This window comes from Pelmatolapia mariae, linkage group LG10_11, assembly GCF_036321145.2.
Source record: "Pelmatolapia mariae isolate MD_Pm_ZW linkage group LG10_11, Pm_UMD_F_2, whole genome shotgun sequence".
In the NCBI taxonomy this organism is placed as follows: Eukaryota; Metazoa; Chordata; class Actinopteri; order Cichliformes; family Cichlidae; genus Pelmatolapia; species Pelmatolapia mariae.
In genome coordinates, this window is record NC_086236.1 from 32531165 (window position 1) to 32556349 (window position 25185).

The following is a 25185-nucleotide window of genomic DNA, read 5'->3' on the forward strand; positions in this document are numbered from 1 at the left end:
AAAAATGTTCATTTTAAGCATCATCAGCAATGTTATAGATAAAGTTGTAAAACAATAGTAATGGGATTAGTTATTGTTGCATTTGACTTAGGAGATGCTAATATGCAAAGTGGTTCACTGCTATGACTTACAGAAGCACTTAATCATACTCATACTCACTGTCTGTCCATTCTTCCCGTGTTAGCTTCTTTTGGTTTACTTTTATACTTTCTCCCTTCTTTTCCTATCATTGTATAAAAATGACTGTACTCAATATTTTCTCTCCATTCTAATACAATTTGCAAATTCTGATCAATTTAATAAATGTTTTAATCTGAAAAAATATACAAACACACCGTTCGGCCTTAAAGGTGAAGTTGTTAACGTTTTGTTTTTTAACCATCACTGGTTGAAAAGTAATAACCCTTGAGAATTAGAATTCAGTGTCCTTAGCCAAGGAGCCTCATACTGGAAATGTTTAATGTATCTCTATCTGCCATTGAGAATCACACAAAACTGGCACTCCACATGGAGTTCCTCTGGAGTCAATTAGTGGTCGTTTGTTGTTTACTTTCAATATAGAACTCAGGATTGCGGTTTCACCAACAAAATACATTATGGGACTGTTCTTCATGAAAGTCTGAGTTGATGGATTAGTGGAACATACCAAGATAGAGGTATGTAAGTCTGATGTCATTAGCCGTTTCTGGGTCCAAACTCCTCTTCAGCTCTGAAAGTCAAACGAACACTGCGGCATCACTGAGAATTACAAACTGTCTAAATTCTTTCATCTTTAATAAAGTGATCAGTGTGGCTGCTCTACCAGGTGTAACAATTAAGTTTAAAATCCAGGTATCCATGAAAACAAAATTTATGAAATTTATGAGTTAGAAGTTAGCAAGGAGTTAGCTCACTACTTTCCACCTAAACATAATATACCATGTTCTGACTGAGGGATTTCTGAAAAAATTTAAACGTACAGCTCTGCTATCACTTCTAACATAAACGATGACAGGAAACTAAACAGCAGGGACGTTTGTAGGGTTACTGAAGTTGAGCTAGCTGATATATAATGATGTGGTACATGGTGGCTAGCTACACACCTATAGTTAGCATGGCTGCCCCACATATTAGCATAGTGAAGCTGGAGGATGAACGCTAACTTTTTTCCACTCAATAAAAGTAAACGCGAGGGTTCCCGATGGTTAGGGACAAATGCAATTGTATGGTAGGATACTGTAAACGGACCAAACTTCACTCAGCAGAACAAATGAGATAATCCAGACACAATACGAGGTTAGTCATTAATTTACTGCTGCATGGGCTGGGCTGTAGTTACATTGTAAGGTTTTAAAAAATGAGCTTTAAAATTAATAGTGGTAATAAAAACCGAGAGAGGCCGACAGTGATCACTGATGTTTTTAGAACAAAATGCCACATATTTCTGGCAGAAACACACGCATATATACACATCATTGTGTAACTGGAGTGCAAGTGTGGAGCAAGCCTTCAACTGAATACACCTCCAGGCTGGTCCCCCTGGTGGATACACAAAACATTACCACTGGTATTCCTAAATGCCGCTTAGGGGCGTTACTACTCATGGTTGCATCGTCCATGTCACAGGCATCTATCAGCCGGCAATCGATCAGGATTCCACTAGGCATCCATCATGGTCCTGTCAGGGATGAGGCAACTATTTTAAGTGGCTGTAACTGTAAATCTTAAAACAAGGTGACTGTTTCTGGTGAACACTGTGAACCTTTCAAACAATAAATGGACTGATTCTTACATAGCGCTTTTCTACTCTTCCATAGCACTCAAAGCCCTTTATACAACATGCCACATTCACACCCCTTCACAAAAGCACTTTCTTAAGTGCTTTTCAGTGCTTCCCAGCTAACATTCACACTCTGATGGCTGCATTGGAGAGCAACTTGGGGTTAATATCTTGCCTAAGTATACTTGGCGTGCAGACCAGGATCAAACCACAAACCTTCCGATCAGTAGATGACCTGCTCTACCTCCTGAGCTACAGCCAAGTTGATAGGATTTTAGTTCAGTGAGTGAGAACAAATGCAGTCAAACACAAAGCTTCTTTATATAAAGATTCTATAGTTCCAGTTAACTGGATAGCAAGCCAACCCACGAGTTTTGATGAGAATGTCCAGACTGATTCGAAGACTGCACTTTTGTTGCATTTCATTTGCCTTGGAAACTGGATGACAGATCTGGGAGTGATGCTACTCCTTGCTGAGCATGTTCCAGTAGTAAAGTCAGAAAGGCAAAGAAAAACAGGATTTGTTTTGCTCATTAGCAAGGCAGAGACATTCATACATCACTAGCAATACAACACTGCCAAAAGAAAAACCTTAAACACAGCACTGCAGCACATTCACAGACAAAGCTGTGCTGTGCAATACTGTGCACAAATACACAGTAGTCGCAGTGTAGATTACAAGTTCTTCAGTTTTACTAATGTTTACACACACACACACACACACACACACACACACACACACACACACAGAAGATGAAACAACTTTTGGTTTCATACTATCTTATTAATAAATATGACTTGTTTTTCTGATTGTCTATTTGACTTTTACAATTCCTTGGCTGGTTCTTTGCTTAATATTTATTGCTATTATTTTTCACTTTCATTCTATAGACTATAAACGGTAAATCGACTGGAACTTATGTAGTGCTTTTCTACTCTAACTGAATGCTTTGAGCACTTTTAAAATTATGGTAGGGAATTGTGGTGGTATGGACCCTACTCAGGCTCTAACCCATGGCTCTCATTTCTAGCCTTTAATAGTCAACTATATTATACTCTAATCTCCCTGATCCCAATTTAATACTGCTCCCTCAGCCTACGTGCCAGGAATATTAAACAGGATGGTCACGTGCAGACTGGAGAGATGCTGCATTTTTTGTCTGATATCTGCTTGAGTTGGGTTGGAGAAGAATCCAGGTGGGGGAGAGAGAGAGGTTTATTTAGTCTTAGATGTAGTGTTATTTTTATTACACAATCTGATTAATTTTGACAATTTTCTGAGTTTATTTAAACTCGTATTTTTACTAAGCTCTGATATCTACTCAAAAATAACGAAAATGACATATTAGCCCACAAGTGTCAGCAAACTGATACTTTCCTTGTCTTATTAGACATGCCCGTGTGATTTATAAACATCAGACACAGAAAAAAATACTTGACTGCATCTATTAGCACAGTGCTGTCAAGGAGATCTGGCCTTACGGGGCTTAAAGCCTCAGGAGCATTGTGGCAAGAGCTAGAGAGTACACAACACCTTTAGTGGCTGGTAAATAAACAGGCAAATTGAAAGAAGTGATAACAGTAGCCAAGCTAAAAACAAAGCAAGCACGCCACTTAAAAGTGTTAACCAGATGACAGCTGAATTTCTTGCATGTCCAAGACAAGAAATTTAAATCACTTTGCATCAAGCTGTTTCTTCAAATAACCTTAATACGATAACATGAGAGAAATGTTTGATTTTGATCTCTTTCTATCGGTGAATACTTTAATAATAACTAGAATGTGATTATGTTTTTGTAAGGAGCTAAAAAAAATAATTGTGTCAGTACCCAGAATTATAAGCGGTGTTCCATCAGGAAAACGAAAGCAAGCAATGCTTGCCTTATCAAATCTAAAGACAGACATAATGTTTTAACCGACATTAAAACGTATCACAGCCTTTCATCTCATAAAGCTCCTAACCTCTTTGCATCCATCATTAAAATTACTGTAATCTTGTGACTGCAGCTGGCTATTGTTGCTGAAAGCTCCGCTGTTTTGTACTCAAAAGAAAGTAGTAGCTATCTCCATCTCCTGTTCACAATGACCGGGGTGAGCAAGCTAAGAGGCCAGCAGCTTTTTTCTGGTGGTTTTGCGCATCAGCAGTGTGGATAAACCTTTGGTCTCTCTGGTAAACTGATAGCAGGCAAGTAAGGCAGAACAGTACAAATGTTCTGCCCTGGAAACAAAATTTTGTGGAAACAGAGCAAGCACTAGCAGGCAAACAAGCATCAGTTATTTATCATTGTAACAGATGAGTTTCGTCTTGCTTAACCACCTTGGCCAACATATGTCATGTAGAGAAGATAAATAAAACTAATAAAACAGGGAAGTTGAACAGAAATTATTAATTTGTTTTAATATATCTTTTTTAGACCAAGGCCTCATGAAGAGCTTTTTCAGAGACCTCTGTTAATTTGGGGGAATATTTTTCTGCAGAATAATTCTTTTTATTTTCAATACTTTATGCATTTTCATTGCTACAGTTTTATGTGCAATGAGAGTGTTTTCATAATGTTTTATTGCTTCTTTTCTTAAATTAGTGGTTTGAAAATGTCCTTGCCACTGTCAGCTAGTAGTTAATTTTGTTTTTAGTAATATAATAGAATATAATAGATTTACATGTCTTCAGTCAGGAAGGAGTGCAGAAAGGTGAAAATGTCCATGAGAGTGCAGACGGCAGCACAAACAATATGTTTTAATAAATACAGGTGAAACAAACAAAAAACAAACTTGCCAACGTGTACAGTAATTACATTTCATCTGAATAGTTTCTCGAATGTGACATGTTTTGTTTTACTATTCATGCCATGTACTGTAATTTTCAGTGACATTTGTAGTGAATGACCAATAAAAAGCTCACTTGCATGTTAAAAGAGAAAACAGAGACAAATCTTTAACTGTACAGCTTTTATAGCTGATGATGCAAGCTATAGATTGAGACATTTCATTTATCTGTTCTTCCTGCTGTTTGCATGTCATGTTTAATGACACTGACTCTAATTAGGATTCGCAAACAGTAAAGTTCATTAAACTGTTATACAACAGACTTTGTTGAGCTAAAGTGATAATGAAATCTAGAAACAACTTGTTTATGTATATGGTGAGATCTATATCTAGACAACAACAGCTTTGTAAAACCCATCCATTTGCATTCATTATATTTCATTTGCATTTAATTTTTCGTATATTTTCTTTGCTTGGCTTCTTGGCTTTAAACCACATTTCATATTGTTTAAATAAACACTTTTATAGAAATCAAATGTTAGAAATTTCAGTCTAACATTTTGCAGTGTTTTTGGCAAAACAGATCATATCAAGTCTTTTGTTAAAGGAAACTACATCTGTGCGTTCTCTTGTGTAAAATCAAGTTCAGTGGATATGACAAAGTAATTATGGGTTTTGAGATTACTTTTGGAAATTCTAAGCTAATCATTGCTGTCAGCAGTTCAATGCTGGTATATTCCAAAATCATGTAAACGCCTAAAACTATCAAGGCACTATTGGTCTGCATGAGGAAGTCTGTCTCTGATGATGTTACACAATTGCACGCTGTTGGAGCTCACCAACTTTGAGTGAGGTCAAAACACCACCCTTCGGCACTTTCTATGACCTTTACACAGGAAGTTGGGATTAAGGTAGATGGGGTGTGAAAAGGCATGCATTTTTATGAATGTGAACATATGTATGTGTGTGCCAGTGTGTAGTCACACAGTGTGTGCTTTCCAGTCTCCCGCTACCTCCTCCAGCCATCTTGAGCACCCTCATGTTGACTGCCAGAAGCAGCGGTTCCTATCTGCAGTGCGACGGAATCGAGATTGCTGGCTGGGGGATCATTATGAGGGCCATAAAAGAGCGATTTACAGGACGGCCAGTGAGTGGAGTCATCACCAACCCCCCCACCTCACCCCAACACACATACACACACACACACACACACACACTTTTTTCTGCACTGCACCATGCTGGATCACCAACGAAAAGCCCAAAATGGAGAATCAGAGGCGAGCGGAGTGCATGATGACTTAAACATGAAGGTGAGGGACGTGGCAGCTTTAGTGGCATCTGCTTTATGACCTGTGGATCTAAGCAAGGGAATAAGGTGCCAGTACATTTTTGATCAGATAACAGAACGCCACAAAAGGTAGAGCACTTTCAAAAAGCACAAAAAACTGTCTTGTCTTAAAGTGAAAAACACATACAGTATGTGATACTTTTTTTTTAATTTATTATTATTTCTTTGGGGTTTTCTGTTGTTGTTGTTGTTGTTGTATTTTCCCACATATCCATAGCCCTGAACCCCTTAATCATCACTACCTGTGTTTAAATTATGATCATTTTAACCAATTATAAAATGTGTAATACTAGTCCTACTTTTTAACAGAAAAAATGACCTTGTTGATATATATTGTTTTAAACCACAGTTTTCACGTGATGTCAGATCTACTGGGACAATGTAGTGGACACGCCCACCTGGCAGGCATTTATCTAAATGTATTAAATAGTTTTTCATTACACTTTTGCACTGTGTTTTCAGCAGTTATTCTATGAATTAAGCTTATGATTTCAACATTTTAATGACAAGTATTGCAACATTTTTCTAATTAAATATTTAACCTTAGCTAACTATTTGGAAAATCCCTTTATTACATTTAGTTACTTTTACTTCAACCATTTGATCTCTACTTTTAACTTTTTTTCATTGCTTCAACTGTCTACCACAGGTATGGTATGTGATATTGTAACTGTGTTATCACAACATCAATCTACTATTCATAACAGAATCCTTTACTTATTGCTTGCTAGTGCTATATTTGGTCATATATAAATAAGGCAGAATTATTATTATTCACTATATTGTTAAAAGTATTCACTCACCTATCCAAATCATTGAAGTCAGGTGTTTTAATCACTTCCATGCCTACAGAAATATAAAATCAAGCACCTAAGTATGTAGACTGCTTCTTCAAGCATTTGTAAAAGAATTTTCAGGAGCATGGTACCATGATAGCCACTTTGTGATATTTCCTTGCTACTAAATATTCCACGGACAACTTTCAATGGGAATGACAGCAACTCAGCCACAAAGTGATAGCCCTCCTAAAATAATAGAGTGGTAGTGCTCAGAGGTCACCAACTTTCTGCTGAGTCAATCACTACAGACATCCAAATTCCATGGTCCCTAGAAATTAGCTCAACAACAGAGTGTAGAGAACTTCATGGAATGGGTTTCCATGACTGAGCAGCTCAAGCCTTACATCTGCAAGCACGATATAATTCAGCAGATGCAGTGCTGTAATCACCATTGGCCACCCATTGGACTCAATAGAAGTGGAGATGTGTGGCAGTTGCCAGGAGAACGGTACTTGTCTGCATTGTGACAAGTACTGTGTAAAGTGTAAAGTTTGGTGGAGGGGGGATTATGGTGTGGGGTTGTTTTCAGATGTTGGGTTCGGCCTCTTAGTTCCAATGAAAGGAACTCTTACTGCTTCAGCATATTCTGGATAATTTCATGCTTCCAACTTTGTGAGAACAGTTTGGTGTTGTCCCTTTCTGTTCCATCGTGAGTGCAGGCTAGTGCACAAAGCAAGGTCCATGAAGACATGGATGAGTGAACTTGGTGTGGAAGAACTTGCACAGAATTCTGACCGCAACCCGATAGAACACCTTTGGGATGATTTATAGCAGAGACTGCAAACCAGGCCTTCTGGTCCAACATCAGCGTCTGACATCACAAACACGCATCTGGAAGAATGGTCAAAATTCCCAGTTCTAGATGCAGTGAAGCATCCCCACAGCATAATCCTTCCACCACCATGTTTAACTGTGGAGACAGTGTTCTTTGGCTTGTAGACCTCTTTCTTTCTCCAAACATAAGCAGTGTCGCTACTGCCAAAGATATATACTTTTACCTCATCTGACCAAAGGATGCATTTTCAGTATGTTCAAAAAGTCATTTTATACAAAAAGATCATAAATGTATGGACATGTACACTCTATCCAGATTTGAAACTGGTAAACAGAAACAGGGAAAGTGTAGTACTCAGAAGAGGACTTTTGAACATCCACTATTCCATCACATGTTTAAGTACAAATCCATCTGCCGAGGAAGACTGTGTTATATAACTGGAAGCTCCAGGAGAGCTACTGAATGGAAATGTGGTGAGAGGTTCACTGTCTTTCATGGAAAATAAAAGAAATGTCAATCCCAGTTGAAAATATTCTTTACATTTGAGTTTTAGCACTTAAATCTACCAAGTTGTCTACAGATTATCAAAAACATTAAACCTGCAGATGAAGAGCAGCGCATGAAAACAAGCTCAAATCAAAGCAGCGTAGTCATCTAAGGAACAAGTCATGTTTGCCTGAATTTGCAATAATCTGTTAGGCCACCAAGGGGGTACAGAAAGACGAGGGGGTGGGGTTTGAAGGTACCGCTGTGTGTTTTTGCGTGGGAATGCGTGTGAGCTGGAGAGAGAGAGGAAGAGACAGAGGTCCTCCTCTCTCTCTCTGCTCCCCACTGTTTGCCAGTCTAATCAGGCCTGCTGTACCCCTGTATATTAGAAGCCAGTTTGTGGTGAGCCCTGCTGTGTGTGCTCCCAACAAGGCCCCATTTCTCCAGGCTACATGTCTGAAGCACACCCTGTGTTAGAGAAAAGAGTGTGTCACACATTCACACACATACACACAAAGAACCTGCGGCATTATCTGAAAAAATCCAGTCTCCTTTTCTCTACTTCTCAATATTGCCTTTTATTCTCATGTCTGGTCATGAAACCCTTCAACCAATATGTCATCTGTATTTAAACAGTCTACCTTCCATTTCACTTTGTATCCTGGTGTGTATGTACATCCTTTCTGATTATCCTGCATTGGCAAATGTTCTTTACTTGCGCTTTTGGCAATACACACACACACACACACACACACACACATATATATATATATATATATATATATATATATATATATATATATATATATATATATATATATATATATATATATATATATATATATATATGTGCGCTTTTTAAAAAAGCTGACAAAATATGTGACTTTGCCTAGATTCTGTAAAAAGCTACTGTTATTTTCAATAAAGAAATAAAGATAAAAACTGAGGCTGACTGAATGAATGTTGTCTTTGCACAGAGTGTGGGTTAGCAGCTGTGAAGTGTAAATTATGTCCTATTCTGTGTTTGCTGTAGGCCACTCGTGCTAACAAAAGATAACACGGATCGCTAAGTTGTCCAAGTAAAAAAAAAGGTAAAATTTGGACTTTCATTCTCAACTAAAGTCAAGCGGAAGGATACTCATAAAAATGAGTATCTTAAAGAAACAGCCAATAAAGCCACTTGAGCTTTGACACAGTTTCTTGCATTCAGAAGCAGCTGAACACCAACACATGCTGACCCGGTAAATGGAAAAAAGCACGGCCTGTTTTAAGCCCATCAAATGGCAAGAGGCTTTAGGTTGCTGGAATAGCAGCACAGTGGTGGAGAACGCATTGATGCATTGTGGCAGTGAGGATAAATAGACTTTATGGTGCATTAGAGACTCACACAAACATAGAGGTTATAACAAAATGTGTCGATCCTAGGATGTATCAAATTAAAAGTAGTCTCCTCCTGTGTATATTGTCATGTTGTCAACAACAACTGCATATAGAGGCTGAATAACTCACTTTAGCTTTGTGAATTAAGGAACTAGCAGCATGGCTAACTGCTAACTTTTCCACAAACACAAAGAAACCCCATCAATTCAAAATACTGGGGCCAGGACCAGCATGAGAAGGGCTTTCAGCAAAGATCCACTATGGAGGCATGTCAGTGGTAATGTGCACCACATACAGTTCTGCATTTGTACGGCTGTCAAAGACAAGAAGGAATCTAATTTTATTTCTATTTTCTCAGATTTTTTGAAACGTATAAAATGACAATGACTACTTCTCGTAAGACAAAAATGTGTTTATTTGATTTTAGAGATTTATGAAATAACGTGTAGAACAACTAAATGTAGCATATGCTTCCATTTAATGTATACAGCAGATGTATGATACAGCCTGTGAGCACTTTTGAAAAGCACATCCACCCTGTTGTTTATCATTGATTCTCTACTCCAAGTTCTCTTCATGTAAAGTAAGTGAGCTGTTAAGTCAAGCATAAAAGTGTCACCTTAAAAGAGCGCATTGGTAAACACATCTCTTCTACCCGGGCTGGTTCTGAGAATTACAAGGACATTTCTGTTGAAAACAGAAACGACTATTATGATGTCTCTTTCAATTAAGCCCGTGTTTCCATCTCAGCCGCAAATGCTACATTCGCAACCTAAAAAACAAAAGACTCACCCGCTTTTTAATAAGATGCAGAGAATCCAGAAGGATCTTTATAGTAAATGCCACAACTCATTAGGCTAATTACCCTATCACACATTTACTCTGCTGCTAATAACAAAGTAGGCAGAGAGACAGAGAGACGGAGAGAGAAAAGCACACATCTCCTCATAAAATTGGCATTCCAGCAATTAGTGAAAAGAAACATTAAAGCCTGCACAGGCTTCCTGAGCAAAATAATTAAAGAAAAATGGCAGAGATGCTGATTCTCACTGCTCTTCTCCTTTCAAATTCTACAGCCCCCATATGAGCACAGCACAGAAGCATAAAAACAAAGTGCTATTTGTGTCTTTTTGCATAATTTCACTCACTGTGGGAGACGGAAGTGAAGTCAAATTTAATTGTGTTTATAACAAGGTGCGTTTAGTCATTAGTTCCTCACAAGGGCAACAGTCATGCCAAAAATTCTAATCTGCTCAGCACTTCTTTGAGTGCTTAAACACAACTATTTCAATAGGAGATTTTAAACAGCACATGCTGGTGAATTCTTAGGGCTGCCTCCAAGAGCTAATTACTGCATTTTAATGACGGGCCATTATACATATTAACTGACTCATTCGACATTATATTCTCCATAGCACCATTTGCTCATCTCAATTTACCCTTTACCCCACTGCTTTTTTATCACATAAAGACACTGATCATCTACAGCTATGTTTGTCTGTAACACTACGTCTCACAGACCCTGCCATTCTGTGAAGGCTCATAGTTGGAAAGGAGATATCTCAAATGGAAAACCTTTCTCAATTTAATGATCATTTTTAAAATTTTAATCCCCTTATAGGCCTCTGCATGTATCCCATTCACTCAGTGAAGCAATAGGGAACTACCAATCCAGCACCCGGGGAGCAGTGTGTATAAAAGGGTACCTTCCTTAAGGGTACCTCAGGATAACTGTTCGGTGGATTCAAACCCCCGACCTTGTGATCATGGAGCAAACCCTCTACTTACTGACCCATCCCACCCCTAGGAAGGCTCCTAACAGAGTAAAATGACTAAATATTTACTGAGAACTACTAAAGAAGTTCCACTCTCTGAACTTTCACTTTCATTTGGGGAACTACAAGACAGTATGCTGCCAGTTTTCCACCATAAGCAGCTACTTTTTATGCACTCATGCAGGTTTCTGTTGTTTTTTAACTACACTTCTACCATCTAGCTATCTATTTTAAATAAGTGCCATTAAAGTTTATCAGAGTGTTTAATTTCAGTATACATGTAAAGTATTAACAGACTGCTAGTGTTTTTGTTCACAACTTATTAGCTATACTGTGTTTGTGAAAACTAAAATAAAATCTGGAATATTCTTGCCCAGAAACAAGTGTAAAAGATTACTTTATAAGGATTGTAAAGATTACTTCCTTTGCGCAAGCAAAATCAAAACTGCAGAGAGAAGAGCAGATGCAAATATCAGAGCTAAACAATACAGGTTCTTCCCATCACTGTCTGTTTGGTTTTAATCACTGCTACCTATACTCTGGAATACCTGATTCTAATCTAATCTAACCTGATGGACTGGAAATTATAGTCAATGCAGCGGTGCAATTCAAATGGGATGCACATATTTTGTCTTTATATGATTAAAGTGCCAGTTTAGGACAGTCAGTTCATATAATGCAAGTCTATTCTTGTCAGCTGTAGCTTTTAGCTTAATAATAAAAGCAAGTAGTCAACAAACAGGTTAACTGAGATTGCATTTTAATAATTTCAAACGTTCTACATGTCACAGCTAGAATTAGAAACTCGTATTGTATATGTGGTTGAGAACTGTTAAAGGAGGAAACCAAGATCCAAAACTCCCCAGAGGAAATGGAAGAGGGGCTGATTCCACCACCACAAATGCACCTGGAGCTGCTCCAAACATGGTGCCTCACATCAAAGACAGCCTTGTATCTCAGTGGATCAACCAAGGACTTTACAGTGGCTTGCCTCAGGTCTGCACATGGGGGGGACTCACATCTCCAGCAGTGGCAGATACACTGTAGGTGGGACCCTAATACCATACAGTGCTGGGCAGCCTTCACTCAACAAATCAAGTTAGTTGCTGATATTCTGGCAACATCAGGAGATCAGCCAGCTTGATTAAAAATGCCTGTATATTTTGAATAATTTACTTCATAAATAGATAATATAAACTCATTATAAGGGTTTATCAATATTCTAGTGATGAGCTGAGAGAAGAGGGAGGTGTAATTTGTATCTTTTTTTTGCTGGCATTTTGGGTTTTCCCCAAGCAGTGATTTTCTTATACTTATATATATATATACGTATATATATACGTATATATATATACGTATATATATATATATACATATATATATATATATATATATATATATATATATATATATATTTGTAATGAATAAATCTTGATTAATTGTACTTTAATAGCACAAGAAAATTTGCCCCAAAAAGCAATTTTTTTTAAATGTAAAGGGTTTTACTGGGCGACAAAATCAAATCAAATCAAAATATATATATCTATCTATATATATAGATAGATATAGATATATATCTATATCTATATCTATCTATATATATATATAGAGAGAGAGAGAGATAGATATATATATATAGATGTAGACTTTTAAATAAAAGATTAGTCAAATGGTACTGAAAGTGTGACTTGAGATTTATTTGCTGATCATATGATTAATTTGAAATACAAAATACAGAACGTCCACACAATCTGAAAATGTAAAAAAGCAATTCACTACACAGCATAAATGTCAACTTAATATATCTACCAGTGGTGGGCAGCTAATATAAAAACATAACCTAAGCAGCAGCGTAACTGTGGTAACTACTTTCTTCATTTCCTGTAAACAGTATAACCTTTTTCTTTTGTAATATTGCTGCACTTTACACAGACATTGGCCAGAACATAAAGTAAAAGCCTGTAAAATAAGTATTACGAGTAATTGTGACACATAATGAAATCCGTTTTCACAAACATCTCTATTATCTCTATTAGTATGGTTCATGTGTTTCTACTTAAATGAACATCTATTCACAAGTGTGATTCCAAAAGAAGCTCTCTTTCATCTGAAGAGTGATGCTTACCTTTGAAAATGGCTGTTGGCGTGAAAGAGAAATAAATTATGTTTTACAATGTTGATCTGGAGTCAAGCTAAAACCTCACACAAAACAAATGGCCAATAAAATTTCAAATATCACTTTCAACAGCAAATAAAAAAATGATTTAAATTTCTTTTTTGTCCTCTTCTGGTCTGCTTTATTTTTGTTGGCTGTTCGTAATTCAAAACAGTGAGTTTATAATGAGTGATAATTATAACAATTTAGAGCCCACCTCATTATACAGACAACTGCTGCACTATGACAGCTTTTTTAAAAGTCTTGTAACATTTACACAGTTCAAAGCAGAGAAAACTGAACTGCCTATGATGGGTCAAGGAACAAAGGTGCTCTTTGGTTTATGAATGAAATCTGAAGAAAGCCCCTTCAAGTATAATTCCAAAAGCTTTTATGTCATGGCTAGTTTGAGAGAATGCATTAAAAACAACACTAGTGCCTGTGTCCTTCATCGGTGAGTAACACATCAAGTTAATTTACTACAGTCTCTTAAAGTCAGCATGAAATGAAACATTTCTTCAAAGGGGAACAAGTGAAATGCAATTCAGAAGCAGAAGGGTGCACACTGCCAAACTTAATGACACAAACACATGGCTAAATAATCAAAACAAAAAACCACTGATAAACAACATGGTCTTTCTCTGCTTCTTGTCCCTGGTCATCTTTACATATTTATGTTTTCAGACTGGCTTATAGCCCTTACAGTAAGAGATGTCTCATGAAAAATGTAACCAACCTGTAAACAGCCCTCTTGTCAGATTCAAGCTGGGCCTGGGGGTCAAGGGTCACACTGACAGAGCTATTTCCTGCTGCGGAGGCTGCTGGGATGTGGACCTGTGGGGTCTTGGTGTTCTGTTGAGTCGTGCCCGTCATCTGGTGATATTTAAAATAATCACAAAATGACTTAATGATAAATTTATGTTCTTTTTTTCTTACATTGGCAATTATGACTTTGAAATATTGCTTTTGTTTTAGTATCATCTGTGATGTTGCATATATACGGTGATTTAGGATGCTAATACGCTCACAGTAACACTCCTAACACGGCAGTGCTAAGATTTAATGGTTATCATAAATTTAAAGCATGCTGACATGCTCATATTTAGTAATTACCACTAATTAAGTACTTTCAAAATCCTACATCGTCTCAAGTTATCGCAATGAAACTGCGATAACTTGAGATGATGTAGACGATTTTCAGAAAACTTGACCTCTGACCTCTAACCTTGAGGTCTAGGTCACTGAGATTTGAACTTGTTCGTTTTTAGTATGTGGCCCTTTGGTATCAATTTGGAAATCCTAGGTTTATCACACTCACAAACTTGGGTGTCCATGTTGACTGCCAACCCACCCACCTGGCAGGGTGATGACAGCCCCTCAGATATATATAAAAGTCATTTTTTAAAAGTAATTCTTGTAATTGCTTTTCGAAGCAAGTAAGGCCACAACATGCACTGAATTCTGTCAGACGCCAAATGAGGATGTCGCTGGCATGAATCATTATGGCTCGACGGGTCAGTGGCCTGATGATGCTGTTAAGCAAATGAATTGTGAGTGAATGAGTGAGTTAGGACAGGTTGAGTAATTGAACAAGACACTTACAGATCTTATAGACTGCTGTTAAATGATAAATATCCAGTTTGGAACAAGAAACTGAACAGTGAATTAATCAGAATATAGAAAAGGAGTACAAAAAATTTCGACTGCCTCTGTCAATAAATGTTTAGATTTTATATATGTCTTATAAGATGGACAAGTCTCATAGGATGTTTTTACTTCTTTTGATGGTATTTGTGTTGTGGGTGAGAAAGAGGGCTAACATGTTTTACAAACATGACCACTCGTCTCCTTGATTATCTTCTTCCTTCATTCCACTTTTCTCTCTCATTCGTTTTTTATGAGGATATGAATGTAAAAAAAACAACCCCATCCCCCTTCTGTTTTTTTTCAGCAGGGTGGGGTGGAAGGAAGCTTCAAGTCTTAATCCCAGCACCAAATGGGAAATAAATTAGGTTCTTCACACTTAACTAGCTCTAATTTGCATTTGCCGAGCACACAGGCTGCAGCTCGGGAGCTCTCCCCTGGCACTAATCCTCTGGCGAAAGCAGAGGTGCTATGAACGACAAGCAGGGTTAGATGGTCAGATGAACCTACTCTATTCCACCATCACAGGATGTCTGTGGCGCTGAACAAAATATTCTCTATTCTAATATTTCTGTACTATTATGTATTATTCTTAGGCGCACTGTGTTTCTGGTGATCACTCAGTATTAGCTGTGTATTTTTACACAGGTATCACTGTATCTGTAAGTTATTATTTAAAGCTAATGTTCAGCCAGGGATTCTCTTTATGTGCTTTATCATCTTTTATGACAGCATCTTTTTTCATGTTCACCCTTAGTAATTCTCATAAACTTAAGGAAAAGTTACAAACAGATATGATTTTGAATAGTAGATTTAGAGGCTGGTTCACTACAAATAGATACACATTTGTTTTACATCTATGAATGGTGCTGTACTGTAGTTCTCACAAAGGATCACCCATCCAAAATTCTATACAAAGTCTGTTTAGAACATATCCTTGTAAAGAACACAGCCATATTCACCAAATCTATAATCTTCAAAGTTGGTCAGTACATCAAGAGCATGGCTTGTGAGTTTGCCAAACTATCAATCAGCCCACAACACAACAAGCCTGCTCCACACTAGTTCCACTTTATATGTTTTAGGCTTTGTGCTAACACCTGGAGGCCAGATAGCAAGTGTGGCCTTAGTAGGTTGGAACTGATTGGGCTAACAGGTGAGTAGACAGGACCAAAGGCAGGTCATGATATCATTGAGTATATGGTTTAGATTATATGTCATAGAATATGAAATGATTTGTAATTTAACAAAATATTTTTTGTCATTTTCATTTAGTTAATTTCTGTGTTCTCACAAAAATCAAAACAAATTCAAAACCTCAGCTCCTGTTGAAAAGAACAGCCTAATGCATACTGAGAAAAGATAGCTAGATAAAAAACAAGGGCATAAATCCACTGTCAACAAAACCCCAAATGTTAAACGTTACTTTCAATTTTTTTGTTTGTTTGTTTGTTTAACTCCAGAAGTTGTTTAAAATGACACCATGTATGAATCATGAGAGGCTGCTCTTAAATGTGTACTACAAATCATCTTAGAAATTCAACTATAAAACAGTAAAAGTTTCAGTTTGGGTAAAAATTCGAAATGATTATTTTGCAAATCTTTAACCTTCAATCCTTCTCATCAGATCCTGATTTATGCTTGTTGGCACATCCCCAGTTAAGTAAGAGCTCAGATAACACAGAAAACCTCCATAAGCCAAGCTGTGTGTTCACATTAGACACAATAATCCAGGGGTTACTGTACAGAGGTTTGTACCATATGATAAGTCTTTAAGTTGGCGCTCTAACCTGTTGGCTTTCCTGGTACGATGGCGGAGGAGCGCTCTGGGTGGCCATCATTGTCACTGCAGATGCTGGGGACACATGTTGCATCATGGGATAGTTTCACATTGAGACTGGGAAAGAAACAGACAAGAAAGAAAAAAATCATAAATCCAGTGCAAGCAAGCAGTGATTGCAAATTCTATGACAGCAGCCACCACCAGGTGCTGCTATGATTAAATCATACGAGATAGGTTTCTCAAACACATCATCTCACACTTCTATCCCTTCTGCACTTACTAATTTATTTCTTTGCTATATCTCTCTTCAGTCTACTTCTGCATGTGTTGCATAGAGCTCACAGAACAGTCAGTATTAACACTGAGTGATCTAACAATGCTGACAAGCAAAAAGAAAACAACCTGATTAAGTGTGTGCAGCCCTTTTAAAGAAATACTTTACATAGCAGCAGGTTCATAAGGATACCACAAATAAAGCCCACTACTTGTTTACCATTTACAGAGAGCTATGCTTGTTTGCTAATTACAGATGGCTTTACATGCATTGTGGCGGAGTCACCTTGGTCGTCTCTATGTTTTGGCTGCTGATGTTGTTGCTGTGCTGTAACTAAGCCAATCAAGAGGGCTAATTAGGGCTCTTGTTGGTAGGCTAATTGCTATTGGCCAAGACCCCACAGGGCTGAGGGCCGTACCCTGTGGAACTCTGTTGTAACCATTGCCCCCACCCCCACTGAAGGAAGCTAATTGGTTTGCAGAGACACACATACACACACACAGCACAGCTGGATCTCTTTCCTTAAGTTACATTTAACCTATGTATATACTGCATGAAAACGCCTTGTTAATGTGAGCTGATGGCAGAAAATGTGTTTTAGATAAAGGTGTGGTCAAACTTTATTAAACTTTTTGTGAGATTTCAACTTTTAAAAAAGGCAGGCTCTTTAAGCTCTGATCTCACATATCATGTGAGATCAGACACATGTGGGGTTTCAATCTGTCACTTTAAACAATCCGTTTGCTCGGTACCCTGAGCTGGGAGAGTTATTGGAAAAATACACTCTAATGCCACATAAAGCCTTGTGTGGTTGTGAAAGACAGGCAGCAGTTACAATGGACTGGTGCACTTGGACTGAATGGTATTGACCTGGAGGAAAAGCACTTGATTACCAGCTAGTGAAACGAAACTGGAACATCTGAGCAAAATCTCTGTACCGCTTGCAACATCCACTCAGAAGATACCGCCTCAGGAAAGTGGAGCAAATCCACCAGACTGTTAAAGCCAAGGATTTGCAGTATTTGACAGTGAAGTTACAGACTATAATAATCATATAACACTGTTTACATGATAGTATAAACGAGGATCTTGGACAGACTACAAAAGAAAGACTGCAAAAATATGTAATGAATAAGTATATGAGACACAACAAGTTGGACTATTACAGAAACATTAATGAGATTATGTTTGAGTATTATGCGGCATTCCTCCTTCCAGCACTATAAAATCTCCTCCTATGGCCTCCTGTGTGTTGAGCTGAGTGAACAAAAAGGCTCCTTTTGGGTAGACTTCAGTATCTTCAGGAGAAAGACGGGAAGCAGCAAGAGCAACTTTTTTCTCCTCTCTACTCTGGGATATTACATGACAGACATTTCACTGCCAGTCAGCTCATCACCCACTGAGACTCAGACCCTGACAATGTCTCTGAATGGAAAAGTCAGAGAAAAGACAACCAGAGCAGACCTTTCTCTGTTTGAGTGGCACCCCTATCCACCACCGCTGCCAGCATTTTGATTTCAAATGGTGATTTGGTTTCTAATTTGGGGTTTCAGCTGTAAATCTGCATGTTTTATTTTGTCATTCTGTTTCAGTGTGTATGTATTCAGTGCACCCATATATAAGCAGGACTGTTTGCTCTGCGTGCGTTCACACTTGTTTGTGTGCCATGCGCATGTCTCAGTGAGTCGTGTTGTGTACCGATTGTGTCTTCTGGTTTCTGTTCTCATTCCAACTGGTATCAGCTGAAAGGCATCTTCTCTGTTATCAGTCCTCATTTTAATTGCAAATGAAGCGAGCGTGTTAGTGATTAAATGGAAAATTGCACATTAATTGATGAGACTGAAGATAAAGCAATTCCAATTACCACACAGTATTTTACGCAGCCTCTCAAGTTTTGCCATCCCTCAAAGGAACAAGCCACCAAATGGTAAATTTGAGCAGGCAATGGTGCATCCATAAATATACACACACTGAAACATAACTTGTGCACAAACACATGCTATACCAAGGCTGCTGAGGCGTGAATGTACATACAAGAGCAGACAAGAACACTGGGGAAAAAAACCCAGAAAAACACCAACAAGATATTTAATTTCAACCCAGCAAAAAAAATTCTCTCATGAATTTGAAAGTACAATTTTTGAAGACAATAAGCATCTGTCACCAACCCTTTCCAAAGTCACCAAAGGTGTGTGGTTACACAATAAGTTGTGAAATTAATTTCGGGGATAAATGACATGTTTGTTCCTCAACAAGGACCTTTCAATTATTGCAAAGTTCGTAATGCATATCAATTGAAAAGTGCCTGTAGTCACAATCAAAATTCAAGAGCAAGCATAAAATAAAAAATGAGAAGTAGGCATAAAATTATTTCAACAAACATCAAAGGGTTTTGTGAATTTGGATTGGAGGCAGACGTTCTCTTTCATCGGATTGTGTGCAATAAGGAACATTTCTATTCAGCATTCAATTTTCCAACAATTCTCAGGTATAGAATGGGCCTGTGCTCTATTGATGCAAGGTTAGGCTGCAGTGTAGCTGCGGTTTCACCCCGTTTACCTCCGGCATTGAATAAAAATTCATATCTAGTCACACATGATGTGATCACTGCCTGTGGACTTCACAGTTCAGCTATGTCTGAAGTGTTTTTTCTCTGCTTTGGTTTAAAGGTGAATTTCTTACAAAGTGTCCAGCTTCTATTATACATGGGACGAGAGTGTTTCGTGCCACTGACTACGGTGATAAAAAGAAACTTTGCGATTTAAACACACAAAGCAACACCCTGGAGAACACTTCTTGCATGCCAAACTGTGACCTGGTAGGGGGCTTACACTGGTTCATTAATAAAAACAAGCCTGTTGTAGACAGAGATGCGGTATTCTCTCATGTTGACTTATCAACACTTCACAGCAAAGAAGTGAACAGAGGTGACGGTGTTGACAGTCACACAAACTGTGGAGTACAGGTAATGTGAGTCCTCACATGTAAAACTGAAAATAACCATGTTGCTGAATTGGTGGTTTGATGTGAGGCTGTGATGTTCAGATTTTTATAGCACTCTTGAATTCAGTCTCCAACCAGATTAAAGCTGAATGTTAACATTAGCATGCATTAGCATGCTGTATATGCATACCTATTAGGGGTGCAACGATACTCGTATCGATATTGAACCGTTCGATACAGTGCTTTCGGTTCGGTACGCATGTGTATCGAACAATACAAAATTTTTAATTTATTTTATCAACTTTTCTTCTGACGATGCTGTCTGTGTTGAGAGCTCAGTGGATCTGCGTTCGACTACTCCGCCTAGGCTGCACTGTCGAGCGCAGATCCACTGAGCGCAGCGCAAGCTAGCAAGACAGAAGCTAATCGTTGCAACATGGCAAATTGAACCTCCCCCACCCTCATTCAGATCTGGCCTTTGGAACTGTTTTGGTCTTCGTGTGAAGTATGACCCTGAAGGTAAGCGCATCATGGACAAAAGTAAAACAGTATGTCGGATGTGCCACGCAATGCTCAATTACATGGGTAGGAACTAGTGCTTAGCGCAATTTGCTCGTTAACGTGTTGACGCTGTCCAGCCCCACGCACGGGGCGATCCGCGGTAGCTCGTTAACGGAGATTTGCCGTGTTGTGGCATTAATGTAATTTCAGATTAACGCTGACAGCACTAGTGGGAACACAACGAATATGACTGCATACTCCGACATCATCCTAGTGCAAAGACAAGTGGAAGCAGACAAAAACAACAAGCACGCATGCTACAAACTTTACCCGAGTCATTTAGACAGCCGTTAGCACATGATTCTCCTTATGGGGACCTGATATGTTTAATATGCTGCTGAGAGTATACCCCAGAAGAAGCGTATAGTATAGCTTTTATTTTGGAAAGAGCCATTTCTCTGTAATAAACTCTCTTTTCCAAAGATGAGGGATTTCTCCATGAGATATTTATGTTTTTATTACTTTGTCGTTTCAGCAACATTAAATTTAAAAACTGTACTTTTGAGTTAAAATATATATTTATAATTTTAATAAATGACAAATTAAAAAAGCATGAACATTTTTTGTATCGAAAAAATATCGAACCGTGACACCAAAGTATCGAACCGAACCGAACCGTGAATTTTGTGTATCGTTGCACCCCTAATACCTATATATATATAATGTAAAAAAGTGACCAAGTTAAATATGTTTCGTTAGCATGTTTGCTCCATAATATTATCCGTTATCATCTTATTTATTTTAGTTTAGCATGTTAGCCCCACAAGCCAACAACACGGCATAATCTTACATTACCAAGTTAACCGTGACACTTTCTATCACTTGACGCTGTACACATGTAGACTCCACAGTATCAACCATTACCATCCATCAATCCACTTTTTTCCACTTATCTGGAGCCACTTTCTCTAGCTTATCCGGGGGAACACTGAGGTATTCCCAGACCAGCCAAGAGATATAATCTCTCCAGCATATCCTGGGTCAGCCGCAGGAGCTTCTCCCGGTGGGACATGCCTGGAATACCCCAGCCAGGAGAAAGCATCCATGTCATGGCCGGACCACCTCAACTGGCTCCTTTCGATGTGGAGGAGTAGCGGCTCTACTCTGAGTCCCTCCCAGATGGCCAAACTCCTCACCCTATCTGTATGGGAGAGGCCAGCCACCTAAAAGGTGAGGGCTGGAACAAACATTGACCGGTAAATCAAGAGCTTTGGTTTTACGCTCATCTCTCTTTTCACCACGACAGACCAGTAGTGTATCCACATCACTGCAGCCACAGCATCAATCCATCTGTTGATCTTCCACTCTCCTCTCTCGTAAACAAGAGTGAACAGCCAGTACCCATTTAATTATATTACTTTAGCATATCAGCTCTATAATTTAGCTTATTAGCTTCTTATACTAGATATACATGGCATATGTAGTGGCATTTACATAACCTTCAGATCAGAAAATAAATGCAATAATCTGCAATCTTTGTAATACCCATTAGGAGTTTACTTCACTAGTTCTACCTTGTACTACCTCAGTAAACAAATGTACAAAAAATGTATGGTCTTAATAAAATGAAGACCTTTAATTTTATTGAATTCATATCTTCTTCACTACAGCATGATTCCAATAGAAGTCAATGTGTTTAGTGTTCCCTTCAAAAGCTAAGACTGTTGCAGCCAATTACCAAACTAAGGAAAGATGAGTTAAGTGGCCAACTCACCTGTAAAAGTCATTACAATTAATCTTGAGGATAATGTGAATGTTTGTTTGAAATGCCAAGAAATTCCTCTATCAAAATCTATATGGCCCTGTGTGAAAAAGTGTCTCATGTCAGTCTGGAAAGGCCATCTCTAAAGCTGTGGGACTCCAGTGAACTACAGCGAGAGCCATTTTTTTTTACATATGAAAATAACGTGGAACAGTGGTGAACCTTCCCAGGAGTGGCCAGCCAACCAAATTTACCCCAAGAGTGCAGTAACAATTTGTCCAAGAGGTCACACAAGACCCCAGAACAACATCCAAAGAACTGCAGGCCTCACTTGCCTCAGTTAAGTTCAGTGTTCATGACTCCACCATAGGGAAGAGACTGAGCAAAACAGGCCTGCATAGCAGAGTTCAAAGATGCAAGCCAATGCATCTCGAAGGCTTGTCTCAGTTTTGACAGAAAACATCTTGATGATCCCCAAGACTTTTGGGAAAATACTCTGTGGACTGACAAGACAAAGGTTGAACTTTTTGGAAGGTGTGTGCCCGTAAATGTCTGGCTAACATAGCATTTCAGAGAAAGGACCATCATACAAATAGTAAAATACGGTGGTGTTAATCTGATGTTGATCTGGGGCTATTTTGTTGCCTCAGGACCTGGAAGACTTGCTGTGGTAAATGGAACCATGAATTCTGCCCTCTACTAAAACCTCCTGAAGGAGAATCACCTCAAGCTGAAGCACACTTGGGTTCTGCAGCAGGACAATGATCCAAAACACACCAGCCACTCCACCACTGAATAGCTTAAGAAAAACAAAATGAAAACTGTTAAGTGGTCTAGTCCAAGTCCTGACCTGGATCTGATTGAGGTGCTGTGGCATGACCTTAAAAAGGTGGTTTGTGCTCAAAAACCCTCCAATGTGGCTGAATTACAAAATTCTGCAAAGATCAGTGGGCCAAAATTCCTCCACAGCCCTGTGAAAGCCTCATTGCCAGTTATCACAAACGCTTGATTGCAGGCAATCACTTTTTCACACAGGGCCAGTAGGCTTGGACTGTTTTCCCCTTAATCATAAACACCTTCTTTCAGAAACTACATTTTGTGTTTACTTGTCTTATCTTTGTCTAATATTTAAATTTGTTTGATGATCTGAAACATTTAAGTGTATCCAAAAAATAGGAAATCAGGAAGGGGGCAAGCACTTTTTCACATCACTGTACATATTTGTTCACTTATATGATCAGCATTGATTAACCAATGAACCAAACAAAAATCCTTATGTCATTTTCAACAGACTTGTAGAGGCCTATCAAATACACATACGACAGTCTTATTTGCTTTCATTATCAACAGAAATAATGAAATAATCTCACAAGGGCAGGATGCAATTGGAAGAGAAATTAGCCCAGTCCCCATGATGCCACTTTCTTGTAAACCCAAAATAACAACATCACTAAAGTTTGACTGACGTAAATAGTCCAGTACAATTGGACCTGCTTTTAGTATCCAGCAACTTTTCAGGCATAATATCTTGTGTATATTGATGAAAATAGGGACAGTGTGCCACAGTTTTACACCAGAGGATAGCTTATAAGCCACTTACCCATAGATTGCAACACTTTAACATAGTCTGATATCTGATCTGGTACTGTATGTACATGCATCAAAGAGGAAGTCCTTCCATGCATATCCTGTCATAAAAATCTCATTTAATCTGTCTTGGGTTTGTTGGTGAAAAGGTTGACCTACAAAAGCAATGAATAACATTTGGAAGTGGGTATGTCACCTTGGTCAGATATTATGCATCTTGATGCCCTGCAAGGGAGGGAGATGAATAAATAAATAAGATGTTTTTGAATACGAGTAGGATCTAATCATTGCCTTATTGTCAGGCCTGATTTACAATGCAAACACCAGGAGGCAAGGCCTTGATGGCGTTGAGTAAAACGATGGAGGGAAGGGTGGAATGGTAATGAGATTTGGGGCCAGGGATGGGGGATGCTATGTACACATTTGTAGTTGGACTCGATGCACAAAATCACAAAACACACAGATCCAAGTGCAAATACACCGCATGCAAGCAGGAATGGGTACGCATGCAAACACAGGCATGTATATTAATGCACAAATTCCAACACTAAACACAGAGATCTCAAAGCTTCAACCAGAGTCATCCTGAGGGCAATATTACAATCACTGTCTCCCGGCATACTACCATACAAGCACGCATACATCTGTATACACACACACACACTCAAAGGCTTGAGTGGATACACGGCCTGAGGCAAAAAGAGTCTAACCAGTGGTCTTAGGGCTACAAATCCCCCCCAGGCTAAAGTGAACTCCATGCATACTGCAGTCAGGACCCGGTCCATGCTCCCAGACCACCTCATTAACCCGATCCAGCAGCAGCTCCCTCCACCCAGCCAACCTCACAACTTTGCTCTTCAACAGTCCATACTTACCATTCATACTAGTATCATTTATTCATCTGCTCTTGTTGATTGGACTCATCCTCGCCTGCATGATAAATAAGGCATGGATTTGTAGTTTACTGAAGGATGTTACAGCAGTGTTGTGGTCACTGCATGGATTTAGCTAAGATCAAAATGTCAAAATGACAAGGCGTGGAGGGGCCCACGATGTGGGACTCTTGGGTCAACAGGGAAGTATTGGTATGTAATTCTGCATTTCTGCAGTGTCGGGGAAGTTGCTCAGTCTTGCCTCACCGCAGACAGTGTGGAGAGGGACAGAGAAGGATGTTCTGTTGCTGAAATAAAATATGCAAAAGAAGGAGAACATGGTCCAGTGGACACTGACTGAAGATGTTTGCAATAAAAATAGGTTATAAAGGTATTGGCTACGATATGTAGTCATTTCATTTTAACTAAATCACTAAGCTGCATCATAATTATCAACAAGATGCTTCTTACCATTAAGTCTTCTCCCTCTCTTTACTCACTTCACTCCAAAGGTTCCTCCGACTTTCAATTTCCAA

General features: G+C 38.6%; 1 protein-coding gene across 1 annotated transcript in view; it reads right to left on the minus strand.

Annotated features, from left to right (window-relative positions):
- pknox2 (pbx/knotted 1 homeobox 2) overlaps positions 1 to 25185 on the minus strand; it is a 143999-nt gene that overhangs the window by 42106 nt on the left and 76708 nt on the right. Inside the window, exons 2-3 of the mRNA XM_063485977.1 lie at positions 16718 to 16824; positions 14020 to 14156 (exon numbers count right to left, since the gene is read on the minus strand). Coding sequence (XP_063342047.1) covers positions 14020 to 14156; positions 16718 to 16804 — 224 coding nt within the window. The 5' untranslated portion in view covers positions 16805 to 16824. The remainder of the gene's footprint in view (positions 1 to 14019; positions 14157 to 16717; positions 16825 to 25185) is intronic.